Consider the following 23,197-nt stretch of genomic DNA (forward strand, 5'->3'; position numbering starts at 1 on the left):
TATTACCTTTAACATAAGTAGGAGTCAAGAAGACAGTCAATTAAATGTCTGATTAAAGGGGTAGAAAATCTTAAGGAGGGGAAGAGTAGAGAAGTGTTTTGGGAAGGGAATTCCAGAGCTTAGGACATGAATGCGTGAATGCACGGTTGTCAATGGTGGAGCAAAGGAAGTCAGGTATGCACAACAGGTCAGAGTGAAGAGCTGCAGAGTTCTGAGGCTTGTAGGGCTGGAGGTGGTGACAGGGATCAGGAGAAAGACAAGGCCACATAAAGATTTGAACAAGAGATTGAGAGTTTCAAAATTGACATGTCCGTGAATTGGGGCCCAAAGACAACAAAAAATGGCAAATACAATCCCAAAGTACAGTACAAATAATTTGTCAAATGTCTAAAAGTTAATATTTTTCTAAGACACATTATTCCATTGTTCTGTTACTAATTTAACAGAAGTAGGAGGGAGAATCAGCTTTCACAAAGCACAGCTCAAAACAGCCAATAGTATTTTCACTGATTGCTGACTTGACTTGCATTTCTTTCCAGATTTACAAAGTGCGCAGTGCTTCTTCGGGTTATTTTGCAAATTATAGGTAAATGTACAGGTTATTCCTGAATTATTTGTTTCTATTGCCATGTTAGATATCTACTTTTAAGACAGACTTCGAAAGTGTGTGCACAATGCCAGTTCAGGGGAGGCTGAACTGTGTCACACACAAGAGTCCATTTTGACAAGAATTGATTATTTTACAAATATATGTTTAGTATCTCACTGGGTACCTCCACTAACCGCAAGGAGCTGTCTACTTACCAAAGTGTCTGATCTGTTGGTTATACTTCTGTGCAAATGTTACATTTTTCCCATCTTCCTCTACTTCTTTACACTTTATCTTTTTGTTAATCACACTCTAAGGAAAAAAAGAGTAAGATCAGCAGTTGAAAAAATTCACTCCTCCCCCAAGTCCCCCACCCCAGCTACTGTCTCCTCATATCAGGGTCGATTTTCAGGACTCCATACCTTGCTCAGAGCGTCATATAAAAAAGAAAAGGCCATTAACAGATAGTTATAATCAGGAAAATATGCTTTAAAACTAGGAATTACACTTGTGATTGTGACGCTCCTCTGCACTCTTTCCAAAACCTCAATATTAGCCACCATGCAAGGAGCCCAAATCTGAACGCTGTATTCTTAACTGAGGTGTGACAAGGATAATTGCCATGTAGCAAGGAAAACAATTTTGATGTTGTTCACAACATTTCAACTTTAAGATGCAGTTTCAGGAACCAATTGTGTCGCAAATCTAATGACTACCCTTTTAACAGCCCAGATAGTAATGGATGGCAAAGGAAAGTAGGAAGAAAGGATCTTGGTTCAGAAGATCAGAAAAGAGAATCAATATGGGTGTGATTAGGAATAACAAAGACCAAAAGTGCTAGCTGGAATAGTTTATAGATCTCAACACTCGTTTACACAGGTCAGAGCATAAAGCAAGAAATAATCAGAGCCTGTAACAAAGGCAATGTCATAAAGCCTCAGGGACTCCAATCTACACATCGACTAGACAAATCAAACTGACAAAGGTAGTCTAAAAGAAGCGTTTGTAGAATGTGTTTGTGATAGTTTCCTGGAACAATATGTTGCAGAACAAACACGAGTTAAAGCTATTTAGATCCAGAATTGTGCAATAAGGAAGGTTTAATTAGAAATGTCAAAGATCCTCTGGAGAAATAGTGATCATAGCGTGCAGCATGGTTCAACAAAAATCCATTCCGTTGAAAACCAAAAACACAGTGCCAAAGATCCATCAGTGGCTGACTCGGGAGGTTATGGTCAGCATTAGATTTGTGGAAGAGGCTGAGAATGAGCAAAGAATAGTAGCAAAGCTGAGGATCAAGAGGATTCACCTGAGGAAGGAGCAGCGCTCCGAAAGCTAGTGACATCGAAACAAACCTGTTGGACTTTAACCTGGTGTTGTAAGACTTCGTACTGTGCTCACCCCAGTCCAACACCGGCATCTCCACATCATGAAGATCAAGAGAGCTTGAGAGCAAAAGGGCAATCAAAACATTGATCAAAAGGGAAAATAGAGCGAGTAGCTAGCCAGGAAAACAATGGCAATTAGAACTTTTGCAAGTGTATAGAAAAGGAAGGATAGTAGCTAAAATAAGCAATAGTCCCCTCATCAGCAGTGACAGAAAAAATGATAACGGTGAATGAGGAACAAGCTGAGACATTGAACAAATCCATTTTATCCATTTTGGCTGAAAAAAAAATAGAAAGGTAAATTATCTAAATGGAAAGCAAGTTCAAAATGTGTCTGGGCGTCTTTGTTCATGAATCGCAGAGCGTCAGTACGCAGGTACAGCATGCAATAAAAAAGGCAAATAGAATTTTAGTGTTTATTGCAAAAGGACTGGAGGATAAAAGTAGAGGGGTATTGTTGTAATTGTGTAGGGTGTTGGTGATTCCACATCTGGAGTGTTGTGTCCAGTTTTGATCTCATTTGAGTAAGTATGTGATGGCATTGGAGGTTCACCAGATTGATTCCGGGGATGAAAGGGTTGACGTGTGAGGAGAGATTTAACAGTTTGGGCTTATACTCGCTGAAGTTTAGAAGGATGAGAGGGAATCTGATCGAGGTATATAAAATACCAAGAGGGATTGATAAAGTAAATACAGACCAAATGTTACCATTTCTGGTGCAATCTCGAACGAAGGGCCACGGATATAGATTGAGAAGCGGTAGATTTAAAACTGAGGTGAGGAGGAACTTCTTCTCGCAGAGGATGGTGAATTTGTGGAACTCGCTGCCCCATAGTGCGGTGGAATCGGAGTCATTAAGCGGTTTGAAGAAGGAGATGAGATATATTTCTGATTTAAAAAAACATGTCAAAGAGATATGGGGAAGAGGCAGGGAAGTGGGTTTAAGACCAGGAAGAGATCAGACATGATCTGATTGAATGGTGAAGCAGTCTCAAAGGACTGAATTGCCTACTTCTGCTCCTAATTCCTACGTTCATTAGGTAAATATTTTGTGTGTCTTCATAACGGGAGAAACAAAATTACACATACTACCTTTATGCCAACTAGGGATGGGTATTAAATGCTGGCCTTCCTAGTGATGCCCACATCCTATGAACAAATAATTTTTTTTAAACTATGGATGAAAGCATCAGAAGTGGAGGCAAAGCTAGATTACAGGGGGCAAAGACACTGCAGGTAATGAGGCAAAGCAGTGCGAAATGTGAATCTAGGAACACAACTGAGGAATTGGGAATTTCTTAATCGAGTGCCCTGGATGTAGTTTACACCCTCTCCCCCCAAACCAATCTGCACCCCCCCCCCCAAAAGGATAAAAGAAAAGGGGGGGTGGATGACAGGCGCAAGCTGAAGTTTGTGGATGTCTATGTTTAGCATAAAGACAAAAGGAAAATGGGAGCAATGAGATTTAGTAAGAAAGGTGTGTGGTGAATGACAAATAACAAGGATCTGGTGGTGCAAAGAGTGACAGTGTATCATGAGCAATTTAGATGTATAATGTCAGCAGACTATGCTAATAGCCGAAGTGGAGGCATAGCAAGGAAAGTCGCATCAGAGTTCATGCGCATAGGAAGCCAGATGGAAACTTGGTTTGGGGAACACGCCTAGTGACTGGTCAGAATTTACCCATCTGGCCCAGTTCTGGAGGGGAATTTGAACTGTTTAATGAACTGACTTGAGCACTGACAGCCCAAAGACATTTACAATGCTTAACATCTAAAATATGTGGTTGCAGAGTTAACATTGAGCCAAGGACTGTTCTTAAGGACTTCAGTTCTGTAATAAAGCCCTTGCCTAGAAATGATAACTCTGTTTCTCACTCCACGGATGCTGCCAGATCTGAGTATGTTCTGTATTTTCTGTTTTATTTCCAATTTCCAACATCTGCAGCATTTTGCTCATTTTCGATGTTAATTGGGCAAAAACCCAACTCATATCAAAATCAAAGCATGTGGCGCCCTCTGGGGCCTGTATGAACAGTGCAAACAGCAGTGATTCCCTTCAAGCAATCTGATCAAAACATTCTTTATTTAGACAGGCAGAATCTAAACCCACAAGATGCAAATCAGAATATTTAATTTAATGCAAAATCAAAGTCATTAATGGCGTCCCATGTGACTGCGACAAAGGCAAATTATCCCCCGTCTTTCTTATCCATTACGCCACGCGGCCACTGCTTCTCATCTTTCTTGATCTGTGTGCAATCTTTGACACAATTGACCACACTATCCTTGGCTCTTCACTATCGTACAGCTGGGTGGGATTGCTCTCACCTGGTTCCATTCTTATTTACCGAATTACATCCAGAGAATCATTTGCGATGGCATCTCTTGCTGCTCCTATGCAGGTACCTCTGGTGTCCTGCAAGGATAGCTCCTTTAACTTGTCCAGAGGCTACTTCTCAGTGACATCATTCAAGAACAGCAGCTTTTATAGATACGCTGACGGCACAGAGCTCTACCTCACCACCACCTTTCTCGACTCTTCCACTGTTGATGAATTATCAGATTGTTTACCTGACATCCAGTATTGGATGAGCAGAAATCTCCTCCGATATTGGGAAGGCTCAAGTCATTCCTTTTGGTCCCCACTTCAAACTCTGGTCTCTCACTACAGAATATATCCCTGTCTCTAGCAATAGTCAGAGACGAGTGTGTTCACAATCGTGGGGTCATATTGGGTCCCAAAATGAGCATCCAACCAATTATTTGTGCCATCACCAACACAGTCTATTTCCACCTCTACAACATCATCCGGCTTTTCCCCAGCCTCAGCTAATTTTCTGCTGAAACCCTCATTCCTGCCTTTATTGCCACTTGATTATTCTAATGCGCTGCTGGCTGGTCTCTCACATTCTACCCTCCATAAACTTGAGTTCATCCAAATCTCTGCTATCTCCTGACCTACATTTGCTCCCAGTCAAGCAAAACTCTGATTTTAAAGTTCTCATCCTTGTTTTCAAAGCCCTCCATGGTCTTCTCTCTCTAATCTCCTCTAATCCCATAATTCTTTAAGTTGTCTGCGTTCATCTAATTCTTTCTTCTTTTTTATAAATTTAGAGTACCCAATTCATTTTTTCCAATTAAGGGGCAATTTAGCGTGGCCAATCCACCTATCCTGCACATCTTTGGGTTGTGGGACAAAACCCACGCAAACATGGGGAGAATGTGCAAACTCCACACGGACAGTGACCCAGAGCCGGGATCGAACTTGGGACCTCAGTGCAGTGAGGCAACAGGGCTAACCCACTGCGCCACCGTGCTACCCTGCGTTCATCTAATTCTGACGAGTATCTCCAATTGGTGTCCATGCCTTCACTTGTCCAGGCCCCAGGTTCTGAAGTTCCCCCCCTACACCTCTTTACCTTGGTTTCCTCCTTTAAGACACGCTTTCAAACTTCCCTCTTGGACATGGCTTTTGATCATCTGACCTAATGTATGGGCGCATTGTCTTATTTTGTTTCACAATGCCCCAGTGAAACACTTTGGGATGTATTATCAGAAAGGCACTATATAAATGCAAGTTGTTTAAAGAAAGTAAACTTTTTAAAAACGACTGGATAAAAAAATGGATAAAGGAGACAAAGTAAAAATGGGAGGACATTTTAAAATGCTAATATCTGAAGGATGAATGAGATTCCATATTACTAAAAGTAAATTTTCAGTGTCAGCAGGATTGATGAGCCGCAACTTGATTTGTCCTTTTAGTGGGAAAGTATCGCAACTTCACACCCTTCATGTATTTCAATGCCTGGCCTCGGAGATACTGTTGTAGTGAAGCTGGTGGAGGAGCAGGACAAATCAGACAGCAACACACTGGTTTTCCTGTTTCACTGGGGACACCAGAAATTGATGCCCAATTTAATCTACCAAGGACTCCTTATTTCTATCACAAAATCCTAGCTGTTTTAGTGACGTTGGGTGAGGGATAAATGTTGGCCAAGACACCAAGAAGAATCTCCCTGCTCTTCTTTGAAATTGAGCAGTTGCATCTTTACACGAAACAGGATCTCAGTTCCAAAATCTAAAAGATGATGCCTCTGATAGTGCAGCATTCTCTCAGCATTGGACTGGATTCTCAGCCAAGCTTTTAGGTATAAAACGACATATACTCTCGTCAGAAGTATTCCCATCACGAAAGTGAACCCAAAACAGAGTCACAATGTACACCCTCCACAGTTGCTGCCAGGCCTGCTAAGTTTTTCCAGCACTTTTTATTCTCAAACTGCCATGTACTGGGATTTGAATTACACTTCTCTAGATTCTTAGTCTATTGACATAACTATTGTGCCATCATGCCCCCCCCGTGATTAACGCCAGAAACATATACTGTACCTTATTAAACCCTTCCTTACTGTCTGTGTCAATGTTCCATGAACTTAGTCGCTCATTCCAGATCAGCTCTTCCTCCTTTTGCCTCCACTCGTCTTCTTTCTGTTTCAGCTCCCAGAATTCAGTCTGTGCTTTGGCCCGTTCTTGTTCCAAAGACTCAGAATTGTGCAGTTCCAAATCGCAAAGTCTCTGCTGGGCTTCCGCGAGCCTCCACCTACATTCCATTGTCCTCTTCACCAACTCCTGCTGCTTGTGACAAACGCTCTCCACTCCACCCATGTGCACCTAGGATTTAGTGGGCATCACAGATTAACAAGCATCAAAATACAATAATACAGAACCGTACAATTCTACAGCACAGATGATGATCGTTTTGACCACCGTGCTGGTGTCAGCTCTTTGAAATAAAGAAAACAACCTAAGGGTGTCCCAGAGTGCACCACAGATAACGAAGTACCTCTGAAGTGCAGTCACTTGTTGTAATGTGGGAAACACAGCAGAAAATTTGCACACCAGATGCCACAAACAGCAATACGATAATAACCACATAATCTACTCCAGATGTTGGCAAAGGAATAGATTTTATCTAAACTCTGGTGATAACCTCCCTGTTGTTCTTCAAATAATGCCACGAGTTCTTTCATGGCCACCCTATTGCCTATTTTTACCAATCTGTCCAGGAGGCACTTCACCAGTACTGAAAAGTATCAGCTTCCTTCTCTGTTCCCACTTTCTGTCGGTGTCCCGAGAAGAATCAGAGAATTTACAGTGCAGAAGGAAGCCACTCGGCCCATCGAGTCTGCACCGGCCCTTGGAACGAGCACCCTACTTAAGTCCATGCCTCCACCCTATCCCCGTGATCCCATAACCCAGTCACCCCACTCAACGTTTTTGGACACTTTCATAGCCAATCCACCTAACCTGCAAATCTTTGGACTGTGGGAGGAAACTGGAGCACCCAGAGGAAACCCGGGAGAACGTACAGACTCCGCAGACAGTTATCCAAGCCGGGAATCGAACCTGGGATCCTGGAGCTGTGAAGCAACTGTGCTGACCACTGTGCTACCGTGCTGAGGTTAACAATCCAACTCTTATATTGGGCTAATTGTGTTTAACACCAAGGAGCCTGGAACTGGAGGCAATTGTACTTCTATAGTTACAGGGTTCAGTCTCTGTACAGTCACATGCCCCCACAGTTAGGAACAAGTGAACGCCATTCAGCTCTTCAAGCCTGTTCTGCCTTCATTTTGATCATGACCAACCAGCATCTATACTCCCTCTCCCTTAATACTCTTATCCAACTCTCAACTGTCAGTCAGAGCACTGAACAATCAAAATTGTTCCAGCGTCCACAACCTTTTGGGAATTGACGCAGTGGAGGGCGAGGAAGAGACTCAGGATTTCTGGCACAGTGTGAAAACATCCTTCCTGTTTGCCGCTGAATGGCCTAATTTCAGTTTGAAAGACTTTTTCCCCGAGTTCTGGATTCGCCCAGAGAAACTAGCTTTTCCATATTGACTGCAGGGAATCTTTTTAACATTTCAAACACCTGGATCAGATCACATGTCGATGTTCTATTATCGTGGGAAAACACGCCAAATTTAACCCCTAAAAGGTCAGGTCTCACCTCTCATATCTAATGGCAGAGAATGAAGATTCAACTCTTCCATTAACTTTTCAGCTGTCTAGGAGAGCTGTGCTAATCAAAGCAACAGTTGTCACAAAGGACTGAAGTCCTCATATTTTCGGTCTTCTCCAAAAGGGTAGTGCTCCCAGCTTAGCAAGGTGTGCCATTATAATAAAAGATGACATTCCCTCACCATTATATCCGCGGAAAAGATAACATGCACACAATCTCCAACAGGGGACTTTGTTCATCACAATACCCGAGCATGTCACGAGATGCGATTCCGCAGGAGTTACAGCCGACATGTCACACACTGAATTTTGTACCAAATGGAACAGAAGTCAACTTTTCAAAATTTGATTCACTGCTCTGCCTTGCTCCAAATTAAGAGGCATTTGCAGATTTTCAGCTGCTTTGTAATGAAAGGCAATGAATTGGTAAAAACACTTAAATGTCCATCATTTTCGTAACCAAAGAGGTCAATAATGTCAGTGCAAATGAAGCACGCAAGCAATCCAGAAGTCGAGGCTATTGTTCTAGGGACATAGGTTTGAATCCCATCTCGGCAGCTGTAAGGAATTTAAATTCCGTTAATAAACCTGGAATTAAAAAAAGCTAGTCTCAGTGCAAGTTTTTTTTTTTTTAATTTAAAGTACCCAATTTTTTTCCCCCAATGAAGGGGCAATTTAGTGTGGCCAATCCATGTACCCTGCACATCATTGGGTTGTGGGGATGAGACCCACGCGACAGGGGGGGAATGTGCAAACTCCACACGGACAGTGACCCGGAGTTGGGATCGAACCCGGGTCCACAGCGCCATGAGGCAGCAGTGCTAACCACTGCACCACCATGCCGCTTAATTTCAGAAATGAGTGACAATAAAACCATTGTCCATTTTTACCTCCCAACTTCCTACAGCCTGTCCACCATCTACAGGACATAAGTCGCGGGTGTGATGGAATACTCTCCACTTGCCTGGATGAGTGCAGTTCCAACCACACTGAAGCTCGACACTATCCACAACAAAGCAACCCACTTGATTGGAATCCCATCCACCACCTTCAACATTCTGTCACTCCACCACCAATGCACAGTGGCAGCCGTGTGTACCATCTACAAGATGTACTGCAACAACTCACCAAGGCTCCTTTGGCAGCACCTTCCAGACTCGTGAACTGTACCACCTAGAAGGACATAGGTAGCAGACGTATGCGAACACCACCACCTACATGTACCCCTTCAAGCCACGCACCATCCTGGCCTGGAACTCTTGCAGTTCCTTCACTGTTGCTGGGTCAAAACCCTGGGATTCCCCAACTGCACTGTGGGTATACCTACACCTGATAGACTGCAGTGGTTCAAGAAGGCAGCTCATCACCACCTTCTCAAGGGCAATTAATGATGGATAATAAAAATGCTGGCCTGTTCACCGATAGCCACATCCAGTGAAATAATAAGAAAGAATGATTCATTTTTGTGCAAGTTCCAGATCTGAGCTGTAGAATTGTTTTTTTAAGAATTCATTAACGTTGGGAGATAGGGTGAACTGACTTCTTATTTAAGAATGTCATGGGTTGTTTGAATTAAAATATTGTGGATTATTTTGGAATGTGGGATTGCTTCAGCTGCTGTGGTGGAATTTGTCACAGCTGCCAAAATGTGAACAGAGTTTTCAAAGCAGATTGTTGGAAGTGGGTGTGCCTGAAGTCTCCTCGGTGAGATGGAAACACTTCATAAAAAGATTGCTTTTTTCAGTTTTGCAGTTACAGAGCACCATCAGGCAGGAACAAGCTTGAAGGAAGAGCTACATAATTGTAATAAGAACAGAGGATGCTGCAAGCGTGCCAGCTTCTATCGGGAGAAAAACAATAGTGTTTCTGAAGCTGGCAGACCTGCTGGGTTTTCCAGCATCCTCTGTCCTTGTTTAGGATTCCAGTATCCACAGTATTTTGCTTACAATTGTAATAACGTTGAGTTAACATAGCATGGCAGAGGTACACATTCTACTAAATTCCCCCTCTTCACTAGTTGTGCCTGCCTCCCAACATAGTGTTCCTTCTAAGAGTACACGCATCAACGTTTGTAACAATCATGCCTTTTAAAAACATATTCTGTTCTATTCCTACCATTGAAACAATTAACCTCTCACTTCCCCACAGTTCACTCCGCCTGCTACTGAGTTACCCACTCAATTATAATTCATCTCCGTATTGTTTTCCCAAAAGTTCATCATTCTTTCTGCATTAAACTGCAGTTATCATAGGTCTGCCTATTGTGGGGCGGCATGTGGCCCAGTGGTTAGCACTGAGACTGCGGCACTGAGGACCCGGGTTCAAAACCCAGCCATGGGTCACTGTCCGTGTAGAGTTTGCACATTCTCCCCGTGTCTGCGTGGGTATCACCACCACAACCCAAAAGATGTGCAGGTTAGGTAGATTGGCCATGCTAAATTGCCCTTAATTGGTAAAAGAATTGATACCTAAAAAAAATTTTTTTAATTTTTTTTTAAAAAGGTCTGCCTATTGCTCCAGCCTGTGTATATCCTCCTAACTGGTACTATCCTTCTCACTGTTTATTACATTGACCTGAACCTGAATGATCATGCACATTTTTATGAGAAAAGAAATGGTTCCAATACTAGGAGAACACACTGTACACTTCTACCCGCTCAGAAAAGCATCCGTTCATCATTATTCTCCATCTATTACCCGGTTAGATAATATCATACCCATAGAATCTCTACAGTGCAGAAGGAGGCCATTCGGTCCATCGAGTTGCATTGACCCTCCGAAATAACACTCTACATAGGCCCACTCCTCTACTGCCCCCCGCAACCTATCCTATACATCTTTGGACTGTGGGAGGAAACCGAAGCACCCGGAGGAAACCCACGCTGACAAGGGGAGAATGTGCAAACTCCACACAGACAGTTACCAGAGGTCGGAATCAAACCTTGGTCTCTCGCACTGTGAGGCAGCAGTGGTAACCACTGTGTCACACATGGTATTACCAGTCCTTTAATACCATTTCCTATAATTTTCTGAATACGTTTGCCTTTTGAAAATCCATCTATACATCTATGGCACTGACCTTCATCAATCATTCCAGTTATATGTTATGAGAAATAGAAGAAGGAGCAGACCCTCTGGCCTGTTCCATTAGTGAAGATGATCATGGCTGATCATCAAACTCAACCCCACCTTCCCACCCAGCAGTGCCAGATTCCCTTAATGTCCAAAAATTATTCATCTGTGTCCGGAATAGATTCAACGACTGAGCATCCACACCTCTGTGGGGATTTTAAAAAACTGCAAAAATCCTAAACCAAAGTTAAGAAATATCTCAACTCAGTCCTAAATGGCACCACTAATCGAGATCCCAGATTCTCCTTCCAGACTCAATGGTCTGACACTGGGAAGTTCTGAGGAACAATGGGATCTTGGCGTGTTTGTCCATAATCCTCTGGAGACAGAAGGGCAGGTTAATAGGAGAGTGAAAAAGGCATACGGGGCACTTGCCTTTATCAATCGAGGTATCCATTACAAAAGCAGGATGTCATGTTGGAGTTGTATAGAACTTGGTGAGGCCACAGCTGAAGCAGTGTGTGCAATTCTGGTCACCACATTATAGCAATGATGTGATCGCATTGGAGGGGGTGCAGAGGCGACTTACCAGGATGCTGCCTGGGATGGAACATTTAAGTTATGAAGAGAGGTTGGATAGGCTTGGGTTGTTTTCGCTGGAGCAGAGAAGACTGAGGGGCGACCGGATCCAGGTGTACAAGAGTATGAGAGGTATGGACAGGGTGGATAGGGAGCAGCTGTTCCCCTTAGTTGAAGGGTCAATTATGAGGGGTCACAGATTCAAGGTGAGGGGCAGGAGGTTTTGGGGAGAATGAGGAAAAACCTTTTTACACAGCGGGTGGTGGCGGTCTGAAACGCACTGCCTAGTAGGGTGGTAGAGGTGGGTTGCCTCAAATCCTTTACAACGTACCTGGATGAGCACTTGGCACGTCATAACATTCAAGGCTATGGGCCAAGGGATGGCAAGTGGAATTAGGTGGGCAGGTCAGGTGTTTTTCGTACGTTGGTGCAGACTCGATGGACCGAAGGGCCGCTTCAGCACTGTATTATTCTGTAATTCCCCAGTCAGGGGAAATGGCTTCCCGCTATCTAACCAATCAAATCCAGTAGGTGTTTGTAGGTTATCAAATAGATCACTTTTAGGGAATTTATATAGAGCTTCTCATAACCAACAAACATCTCAAAGAACTGCACTGCTCAATTAAGTATTTTTGAAATGCTGTCGCTGTTTTAATGTAGGAAACACTGCAGCCAATTTACACGCAGCAAGCTCCCACCAACAGCATTGTGAAAATGACTGCAAAACATGCTTTATATGACGTTAGAGGGAAAATATGGCCAGGAGACTGGGCATATCTTCTTTGTTCTTCCTCAGAATAATGCCATGGAATCTTTCATATCCACCTGATGGGGCAAATGGGGCCACAGTTTAACTCATTGAAAGATGGGACAGCCAAAAGTGCAGCACTCCCCGAACACTGTAGTGGGGCTTGAAGCCGGAATTTTTAAACTCAGCTCACACAAGTCCTTGTCAAATCATTCCTCGTCTGCTCAATGTTTCCTCATAAAACAATCTTCTCATTCTGGAAATCAGTCCAGTGAACCTTCATTACAGTCCCTTGAGGGAAAGTATATCCTTTCCTTGGTAAGGAAACTAAAACTGTACACTGTACACTAAAACCGTACACTCCATGTGTGGTCGCATTAAACACTACATTAAGATGCCTTTGCTCATATTCCAATGCCTTTGTAATAAAGGCTGACAGGCCATTTGCCTTCCTACTCAAGAGCTATCCCAGATACAGTCTTTGAATATGAATATCTAATTTCTCTGTAGGACTGTAATATTATAATAGCAGTGACATTACCCACCCCCAACTTTTTATCCCTCCCTTATCACTCAAAAATACATTTTAATCAAGAATATTTAGCACTTGTCCAGACCATGTTTCTGTTATAGCCACTCCTTTTCATAACTCCATAATAATAATCTTAATTGTCACAAGTAGGCTTACATTGCAGTGACGTTACTGTGAAAAGCCCCCGTGGTAACTTATAGCTGCAGCTCATCAACCTCATTTGTAACACTTTCTTGCATTAATCATAGATTATCATAGAATTTACAGTGCAGAAGGAGGCCATTCGGCCCATCGAGTCTGCACCGGCTCTTGGAAAGAGCACCCTACCCAAGGCCAACACTGCCACCCTATCCCCATAACCCAGTAACCCCACCCAACACTAAGGGCAATTTTGGACACTAAGGGCAATTTATCATGGCCAATCCACCTAACCTGCACATCTTTGGACTGTGGGAGGAAACCGGAGCACCCGGGAGGAAACCCACGCACACACGGGGAGGATGTGCAGACTCCGCACAGACAGTGACCCAAGCTGGAATCGAACCTGGAGCTGTGAAGCAATTGTGCTATCCACAAGGCTACCGTGCTGCCCTTCAAATTTCACCTTCTGCCATGGTGGGATTCGAACCCAGGTCTCCAGAGCATTACCCTGGGTGTCTGGTTACTAGTCGAGTGACACCACCACTACGCCACCGTCTCCCCACAGGCCTTTTCTCATTAGAACGGAGAAGGATGAGGGGCGACTTGATAGAGGTTTATAAGATGATCAAGGGAATAGATAGAGTAGACAGTCAGAGACTTTTTCCCCGGGTGGAACAAACCATTACAAAGGGACATAAATTTAAGGTGAATGGTGGAAGATATAGGGGGGGATGTCAGAGGTAGGTTCTTTACCCAGAGAGTAGTGGGGGCATGGGATGCACTGCCTGTGGAAGTAGCTGAGTCGGAAACATTAGGGACCTTCAAGCGGCTATTGGATAGGTACATGGATCACGGTAGAATGATGGGGTGTAATTAATTTGTTCTTCATCTAGGACAAAGGTTCGGCACAACATCGTGGGCCGAAGGGCCTGTTCTGTGCTGCATTTTTCTATGTTCTACGTTCTAAGGTTCAGGCAGGCTCAGAGCCCGAATGTGTATTTGTGAGCGAAGAATCCAGACAGCATCGAAACCCCCAACCGATTCGCATTTTGATGGCCCATCTCCGTAAGACGAAAGACTGATACTTGAGCAACCGATACAATCCCAGACATTTCGGCGCCACATTTCGGCATCAACAACAGGGTCAATGACCGCTTAGGACACGCCCGGCCATCAAGGCACCCGCCCCTTTATTGGCTCATATCAAATCCAGTAATCAAGAATTACCCAATTAATGGGGTCCAAACCGAAGGACTGGCCAAAAGAGCACAAATCTCCCCAAGGATAAGAGAGACCATCATGTGTTCGATCTCTCTTGGGCCTGGCGCTCCGGCAACGTCTACTTCCAATTGCAGCACCACCAGAAGCAAGTTCGAGTTCAACGTCCGCTACCAGACGGATGAGACCTGCTGAGCAGCAGTTACTTCTACAGACCCGATAGACCCAGATTTGAACAACGGCCACTGTTCCTCTGACCTAAGCTGGGTGCCTGAAGTTAAGTACAGGTTGTCATAGTTGATAGGTATAGTTTAACTAGTAGTGTCTGTGTTGCATGATTAATTGTGTGTGTAAATAAAGTATCCTTGAACTAACTAACTGGTGTTTGGCTCTTTGATCGATATCCGGTTGAACCTTGTGGTGGTATCATTTGATACCTGGCGACTCTGAGCAATATAATATCGATATCCAAAGAAAGAAGGGCAACCTTATTTACAGTAGGTAAAAAAAAGGCAACACTGGAAAACACTCTGGTTATTTTGGTGAATATCTATGCTACCAATTGGGATGACCCGAGCTTCATAAACTCCCTGGTGAAAGTCCTTCCCGATTTATTCACATAGGCTGATTTTGGGAAGAGTCTTGGACCCTGAACGGGACCGCTCAATGTCCAAATCCCGACCCCAAACTGGGATGTCCAGGGCATTGACCTCTTTCATGGATAGTATTGGTGTCAACCCATGGCATTTTCCTGCATCCAAACAGTAAAGAATTTTCCTTTTTTTCCACATGTTCACTGCACCTACTCCAGAATTGACTTTTTCTTTTTGTTAGCAAATTCCTCCTCCCCTCAGTGAGAGCAGCCAAATACTCAGCAATTATCATCTCAGATATTGCACCTCATTTTGATGAATTTTGCTTTGATTTCGGCCCCCCTGAGCATATGCCTTGGGAGATTAGACACCACTTTACTGTCTGATGACAAATTTTGGGCAAAACAGAGTCAATTTGTCCTTCAACACTTTGGGAAACCCCAAAGGCAGTCATTGGGGGGGGGGGGGGGATTATTCCATTTAAAGCTCACATTGTGAAAAAGGAAAGAGTGGAATGACAAAGGCTAGTGGACTCCGTCTTGGAGGTTGACCGCCAATATTCTTTTGCCACAATGCTGGGATTACTGGTGCATAGAAAGAACTTGCAACTGCAATTTGAATTGATTTCCACGAACAAAGTAGTGCATCAATTACAATGTTCTCGGGGCACCTTCTATGAAGATGGGGAACAGGCGGTTTGTCTTCTTGCGCACCTACTCCAGAAGCAGGCTGCCTCACAAGAAATCCCTCAGATTCAGAGCAAAGAAGATAACCTACTGTCAGCCCCTCTCCAGGTTAATGTGGCTTTCAGTACGTTTTACCATGAGCTATAGGAGTCAGAGCCTCCTCCAGATTCCTTATAAATGACGTGGTTTCTGGATGGTTTACACATCCCGAACATCGAGGAAGGCAGGAAACAGGAACTGAAATCCCCCTTCAGCCAAGAAATACAGAAATGTATCGGTCGGCTGGAATCTGGCAAAGCCCCAGTCCTGACAACTTCCCACCTGAATTTTCTCAGAGCAACTAATACCTTTACTTTTGGACATGCTCAATGATTCACTGTCGAGGGAATCACTACCCCGTCCCTTGCCCAAGCCACAGTCTCGGTGCTCCTTGAAGAGAAGGGCCCAGTAGAGTGTAGGTCTTATCAGCCCACTTCACTCCTCAACACTCATGTTAAAGTACTGGCAAAAGTCCTGGCAACCCGGATGGAGCCATCTTCCAACTATAATATCGGAGGAACAGACAGGCTCCTGCCATTTCTTGTGGCCCAGGAAAAAGATAGACGGTATTTGCTCACCTAAAGAATCTAAGGGCTGATTAGAGTTTTTGCAGGCGACGCATTAGAGGGTGAAGGATGAGACCAGACTGGGGAAGGGGTGGGTGAGCCAGGTATTTCATTTGGGCATTGATGGCAGGGCACGGGGAATTGGAAATTAATGTAGCCAATCCAGCTACCCTGCACATCTTTTGGATTGTGGGGGTGAGGCCCACACAGACACGGGGAGAATGTGCAAACTCCACATGGACAGTGACCAGGGGCCAGGATCGAACACGAGCAGCAATGCCAACCACTGCACCATCACGCCACCGTTGCAATTTTGATTAACAAACAGGTTCTTCTCAGCTGACAATATTGTGGCTGACCCGTATGGCAGATAGGTGATGGTTACTGGGTCCATGGCAGGCACGTTGATGGCACTGGTCAATGTATATGCTCCAAATTGGGACAATATGGCATTTATTAGAAAGCTGTTGGCTTCAATTCCAGATTTGGATACACACCAACTGATTTTTGGGAGTGATTTAAACTGTGTACTTGATCCAAAGTTGGATCGCTGTGGGCCTAAGTCATGGCTCCTTTGGGGGTGGCGGAGGCACTGTTGCCATCTATGGAGCAGATTCATGGCAGCTTGTGCACCTGGGGAATAAGGAATTCTCATTCTTCTCTCTAGTCCATGGCTTATTCCAAGATCGACTTCTTTCTGGTGGGTAGGTGTCTTCTCCCCTGGGTGAGGAAGTTGGAATACGTGACCATTGTCATTTTAGACCATGCTCCGCATCTGGTGGACTTCGTTTTGGAGTCCGGTCCCGTTCAGTGCCCGCCTTCGACATGGATGTAGGGTTACTGATGGAGGGGGAAGGGGGTTTCTGGACGAATGTCTAAGGCTATTGAGGAGTTTTTCAGGGTCAATAAGAACAAGTCTGCCTCACCCTCCACATCATGGGACGCATAGAAGGTAGTTATTGGAGGAGAGATGATATCACTGGGTGCATATGGATAGGGAGGCAACGGTGGAGCGGCAGAGGTTGGTGGACGCTCTCCTGGGGGTGGGCCACTGCGCGCACACTCACCGGCACATGGCACCGGGGGTAGTGCAAACATCATTGCATTTGAGGCCGTGATCGTCAACTTTTTCCTAGCTCCTAAAACTCTGCCTGAAGAACCTCAGATGGACAGGTGGGTCATTGCTCGCAACAATAACTGCAACTTCTACCTGGTTTCCCCCCCTCCTCTTTACAGAATGTCCTTTAACCCTGGCATCACACTGGGAATGATGCATTCAGGAGGGATAGGATGTTGACCAGGGATAATTTTACTGCCCCACAAAGGAACAAAAACTCTGCAGGATTCGGAAGTGTCTGTGGAGGTGGGGGTGGGGGGAATGATGCAGCTGCTGTTATAGTGAACAGGATGATTAGTTACAAACTGGTCAGCAGCGCAGACATACTGAGGAACCATACCTGACTTTGGCACGCCATGTTAGGAAAGAGTTTATATCTCTGTCCTTCTTCCTCGTCCGCCGCCTCCTCCTCGTCGTCATTGTCTGAGGCGGCTGCGGGGAAGCCAGGCCGATAATCCATCATCCTCCCCGGAATAGCCGCACCAGCCTCACCGTCACACAACGGCCGGAACACGTGACCCCGCCCGCCGCAGTCACGTGACCCCCTCCTTCCGCGCCTACGTAGCGGCTGCCTCACTCACTCTCAGCTCCGCTGGAGGTCCAGCCTCAGGATTGCTGCAGTCAGGTTAAGTTGCACAGCCTGTCAACATCGTCCACTGCTGTTTCCCTCTGGTCGAAAATTATCACAATGCAATCTCCAGAGAAGTGGGGCAACACCCTATTCATTAAAGTCCAAAGATGGGCTGGTTAGATGGATTGGCCATGATGAAATTGCCCCATAGTGTCCAAAGATGTGTAGGTTAGGTTAAAGGAGTTATTGGGGGTGGGGGGGAGTGCTCTGTCAGAGGGTGGGTGCAGACTCAATGGGTCGAATGGCTTCCTTCCAAACCCACGCAAACACTGGGAGAACGTGCAGACTCTGCGCAGACAGTGACCCAAGCCGGGAATCGAACCCGGGTCCCTGGTGCTGTGAAGAAACAGTGCTAACCACTGTGCTACCATGGTGCCCCTACTGTGCCACTCCCACTGTGCTACCGTGCAACCCCCACTGTGCTACCATGCCATAGGAATTCCAAGATCAGCGCTCATCTCAATTACCAGCCATCATTAAAATCCACTCACCCCAATCATTGTCATCCAATTACCCCCATCATTGTCATTCATTTACCCCCATCATTGTCATCCAATTACCCCATCATTGTCATTTATTTACCCCATCATTGTCATCCATTTAACCATATCACTGTTATTCATTTATTCCCATCATTACAATCTATTTACCCTTATCATCATTTATTTAACCCTATCACTGTTATTCATTTACCCCTCCCATCATGGTAACCATTCGCCCCTGACCTATACAAGAAATCCAGGTACGACCTCCGCAAAGCCATCCGAGATGCCAAGAGAGAATATCAGACCAAGCTCGAGTCACAGACTAGCGTTGAAGACTCTCGGCGGTTGTGGCAATGCCGAAACAACATAACGGGCTACAAAGCGAAGCCGAGCAGTATCTCCAGCAGCAGCACACCCCTCCCCGATGAACTCAATGCATTCTATGCTCCATTCGAGCAGGAAACCAACGATCCACTGTCGAATGCCCCAGCAGCCCATAACACACCCATACCCATCGTCACAGCTTCCGAAGTCAGATCGGCTTTCCTGAAAGTGAACCTTCGGAAGGCGACGTGTGCGGACGGGATCCCTGGTCGTGCACTCAGAGCCTGCGCAGAACAGCTCCGCTCCGGGGTCCCAACCTGCTTCAAGAAGACCACCATCATACCGGTGCCAAAGAAGAACCAGGCACCGTGCCTCAATGACTACGGTCCGGTGGCCCTGACTTCAGTCATAATGAAGTGCTTTGAGAGATTGATCATGAAGCGCATCACCTCCATACTCCCAGAACGCGTTAATCCACTGCAATTCGCATACTGCCGCAACTGGTCCACAGCAGACACCATCTCCCTGGCCCTACACTTATCCCGAGAGCATCTCGACAATAAGGACCCCTGCATCAGACTCCTATTTATTGACTACAGCTCCGCCTTCAACACCATAATGCCAGCCAAGCTCATATCAAAGCTCCAAAACCTAGGACTTGGCTCCTCACTCTGCAACTGGATCCTTGACTTTCTGACCCACAGACCACAATCAGTAAGAATAAACAACAACACCTCCTCCACAATAGTCCTCAACACCGGCGCCCCGCAAGGCTGCGTACTTAGCCCCCTACTCAACCTCCTGTACACACAAGGCCGCGTGGCAAAATTTGGTTCCAACTCCATCTACAAGTTTGCTGACGGTACGACCATAGTGGGCTGGATCTCGAATAACGACGAGTCAGAATACAGGAGGGAGATAGAGAACCTAGTGGAGTGGTGCAGCGACAACAATCTCTCCTTAATGCCAGCAAAACTAAAGAGCTGGTCACTGACTTCAGGAAGCAAACTACTGTTCACACCCCTGTCAGCATCAACGGGGCCGAGGTGGAGACGGTTAGCAGTTTCAAATTCTTAGAGGTACACGTCTCCAAAAATATGTGCTGGTCCACCCACGACGACGCTACGAGAAAGAAAGCACAACAGCGTCTATACTTCCTCAGGAAACTAAGGAAATTCGGCATGTCCACATTAATTCTTACCAACCTTTACAGATGCATCATAGAAAGCATCCTATCTGGCTGCATCACAGCCTGGTATGGCAACTGCTTGGCCCAAGACCACAAGAAACTTCAGAGAGTCGTGAACACAGCCCAGTCCATCACACGAACCTGCCTCCCATCCATTGACTCCATCTAACCTCCCGCTGCCTGGGGAAGCGTGCAGCATAATCAAAGACCCCTCCCACCTGGCTTACTCACTCTTCCAACTTCTTCCAACGGGCCGAAGATACAGAAGTCTGAGAACTCGCACAAAACAAACTCAGAAACAGCTTCTTCCCCACTGTTACCAGACTCCTAAACGATCCTCTTATGGACTGACCTCATTAACACTACACCCCTGTATGCTTCACCCGATGCCGTTGTTATGTAGTTCCATTGTGTACCTTGTGTTGCCCTATTATGTATTTTATTTTATTTCCTTTTCATTGCATGTACTTAATTATCTGTTGAGCTGCTCGCAGAAAAATAATTTTCACTGTACCTCGGTACACGTGACAATAAACAAATCCAATCCAATCCTATCATTTTCATCCATTTACCCATATCACTGCAATCCATTTAACGGGCAGCATGGTAGCACAAGTGGATAGCACTGTGGCTTCACATCCCCAGGGTCCCAGGTTCGATTCCCCGCTGAGTCACTGTCTGTGCGGAGTCTGCACGTTCGCCCCGTGTCTGTGTGGGTGTCCTCCGGGTGCTCCGGTTTCCTCCCACAGTCCAAAGACGTGCGGGTTAGGTGGGATTGGCCATGATAAATTGCCCTTAGTGACCAAAAAGGTTAGGAGGGGTTATTGGGTTACGGAGATAGGGGGAAGTGAGGGCTTAAGTGGGTCGGTGCAGACTCGATGGGCCGAATGGCCTCCTTCTGCACTGTATGTTCTTTGTTCTATCATTGTTATTCCATAGAACCATAACATTTCTACAGCGCAGAAGGCCCATCGAGTCTGCACCAACCCTCTGAAAGAGCACCCTACTTAGGCCCATTTCCCCGCCCTATCCCTGCAACCCCATCTAACTTTTATACATCCTTCGACACTAACGGGAAAATTAGCATGGCCAATCCACCTAACCTGCACATCTTTGGACTGTGGCAGAAACTGTAGCACCAGGAGGAACCCATGCAGGCACGGGGAGAAAGTTCAAACTCCACATTGACAGTCACCCGAGGTCAGAATTGAACCAGGGTCCCTGGCGCTGTGTGGCAGCAGTGCTAACCACTGTAGCAGGAGCGTGTCACTGCTCCCAGACCTAGAATACGCGACCGTGACGTGTCGCCCTTTCTATCTCCCAAGTGCATTCACCTGTGTACTCATCACAGCAGTCTACATCCCACACCAGGTGGAAGTGAAGAAAGCACTTGACGAAATGCACTCCACTATCAACAACCAAGAAACAAATCACCCCAAAGCCATGACAATCGTGGCTGGAGACTTCAATCAGGCCAACCTCAGGAAGGTTCTACCCAAACTCCATCAACACCCCTCCTGCCCCACCAGAGGTGCCAACACCTTAGACCACTGCTACACGAGCATCAAAGGTGCCTACCGCTCCATTCCCTGATCACAAATCCGACCACAAGTCAGTACTCCTACAAATAGTAACTCAAGCGTGCTGAACCAGTCAAAAACACAGTGCAGTGCTGGTCCGAGACATCAGAGGACACTTTCCGCGAGTCTGTGGACTGGTCCATATTCAAGGCTGCGGCAGCCAACCTGGACGAGTACGCAACCACCTTCACAGGCTTCATCACCAAGCATGTCGAGGACTGTGTACCAAAGAAGACAATATGGGTGTTCTCCAATCGGAAACCCTGGCCCAACCAAAAGGTTCACTCCCTGCTGAAGTCCCAGACGGAGGCGTTCAAGTCTGATGACCCTGACCTATATAGGAAATCCAGGTACGAGGTACGTAAAGCCATCAGGGACGCCAAAAGACAATAGCGGATCAAACTAATAATAATAATAATCGCTTATTGTCACAAGTAGGCTTCAGTGAAGTTACTGTGAAAAGCCCCTAGTCACCACATTCTGGCGCCTGTTCGGGGGGGCCGGTACGGGAAACTAGAGTCCCAGGCCAATGACACAAACCAAAGACGACTATGGCAGGGCCTACACAAGATCACAGGCTACAAAGCAAGGCCAGGCGGAATCTCTGGGGCTGGAGCATCCCTACGCGATGAACTGAACAAGTTCTATGCCCGCTTTGAACAGTCAGCCAATACGCCCCAACAGTCTTGGGCACACCCATACCCACTATTATAGCCTCGGAGGTAAGAGCTGCCTTCTTGAAAATAAACCCGTGGAAAGCGACAGGCCTCAATGGGCACTCAGAGCCTGTGCTGACCAGCTGGCAAGTGTATTCGCAGATATCTTCTCCACTCCAAGGTCCCTACCTGCTTCAAGAAGACCACCATAATACCAGGACCAAAGAAGAACAAGGTAACCTGCCTCAACGACTACCGACAGGTTGCCCTGCGTCTGCTATCATGAAATGCTTCGAGCAGCTAGTCATGAGACGGATCAACGCCAGCCTCCCAGATGGTCTCGATCCATTGCAGTTCGCCTACCGCGGCAACCGATCCACAGCAGATGCTATCTCTCTGGCCCTACAATCAACTCTCGAACACCTCGACAACAAGGACACCTACGTCAGACTGCTGTTCATAGACTACAGGTCCGCCTTCAACACCATTATCCCAACAAGACTAATAACCAAACTCTGCAACCTCGGACTTGACCCGTCCCTGTGCAGCTGTATCCTTGACTTCCTCACCAACAGACTGCAATCTGTCGGGATGGGTAACAACACCTCCTCCACAATAGTCCTCAACACCGGGGCCCGGCAAGGATGTGTACTCAGTCCTCTACTGTACTTCCTGTACACACATGGCTGTGTGGTAAGATTCAACTCCAATTAAATCTATAAGTTTGCAGATGATATGGCTGTGGTGGGCCGTATCTCAAACAACGATGAATCAGACTACAGAAGGGAGATAAATCACTTGGTTGCATGGTGTACCGAAAACAACCTCTCTCTAAATGTTGGAAAGACCAAGGAACTGATCATCAACTTCAGGCAGCGTAGCACGACACACACCCCTGTCTAGATCAATGGCTCCGAAGTAGAGAAGGACGATAGCTTTAAGTTCCTGGTGGTTACCATCACCGACAGTCTGTCCTGGTCCACTCACATTGATGCAACAGTCAAGAAAGCCCAACAACGCCTCTACTTCCTACAGAAG

The 23,197-nt window shown here is 45.8% G+C and overlaps 1 protein-coding gene across 1 annotated transcript in view; it reads right to left on the reverse strand.

The window, feature by feature from the left end:
- The window catches only part of cdc37l1 (cell division cycle 37-like 1), a 52,644-nt gene extending 34,831 nt beyond the window's left edge, over positions 1–17,813 (reverse strand). The window contains exons 1-3 of the mRNA XM_072517102.1: positions 17,635–17,813; positions 6,369–6,650; positions 805–901 (exon numbers count right to left, since the gene is read on the reverse strand). Coding sequence (XP_072373203.1) covers positions 805–901; positions 6,369–6,650; positions 17,635–17,757 — 502 coding nt within the window. The 5' untranslated portion in view covers positions 17,758–17,813. The remainder of the gene's footprint in view (positions 1–804; positions 902–6,368; positions 6,651–17,634) is intronic.
- Between the last annotated feature and the right edge of the window lie 5,384 nt (positions 17,814–23,197).

The sequence above is a fragment of the Scyliorhinus torazame genome, chromosome 9 (genome assembly GCF_047496885.1).
Source record: "Scyliorhinus torazame isolate Kashiwa2021f chromosome 9, sScyTor2.1, whole genome shotgun sequence".
Lineage (NCBI taxonomy): Eukaryota > Metazoa > Chordata > Chondrichthyes > Carcharhiniformes > Scyliorhinidae > Scyliorhinus > Scyliorhinus torazame.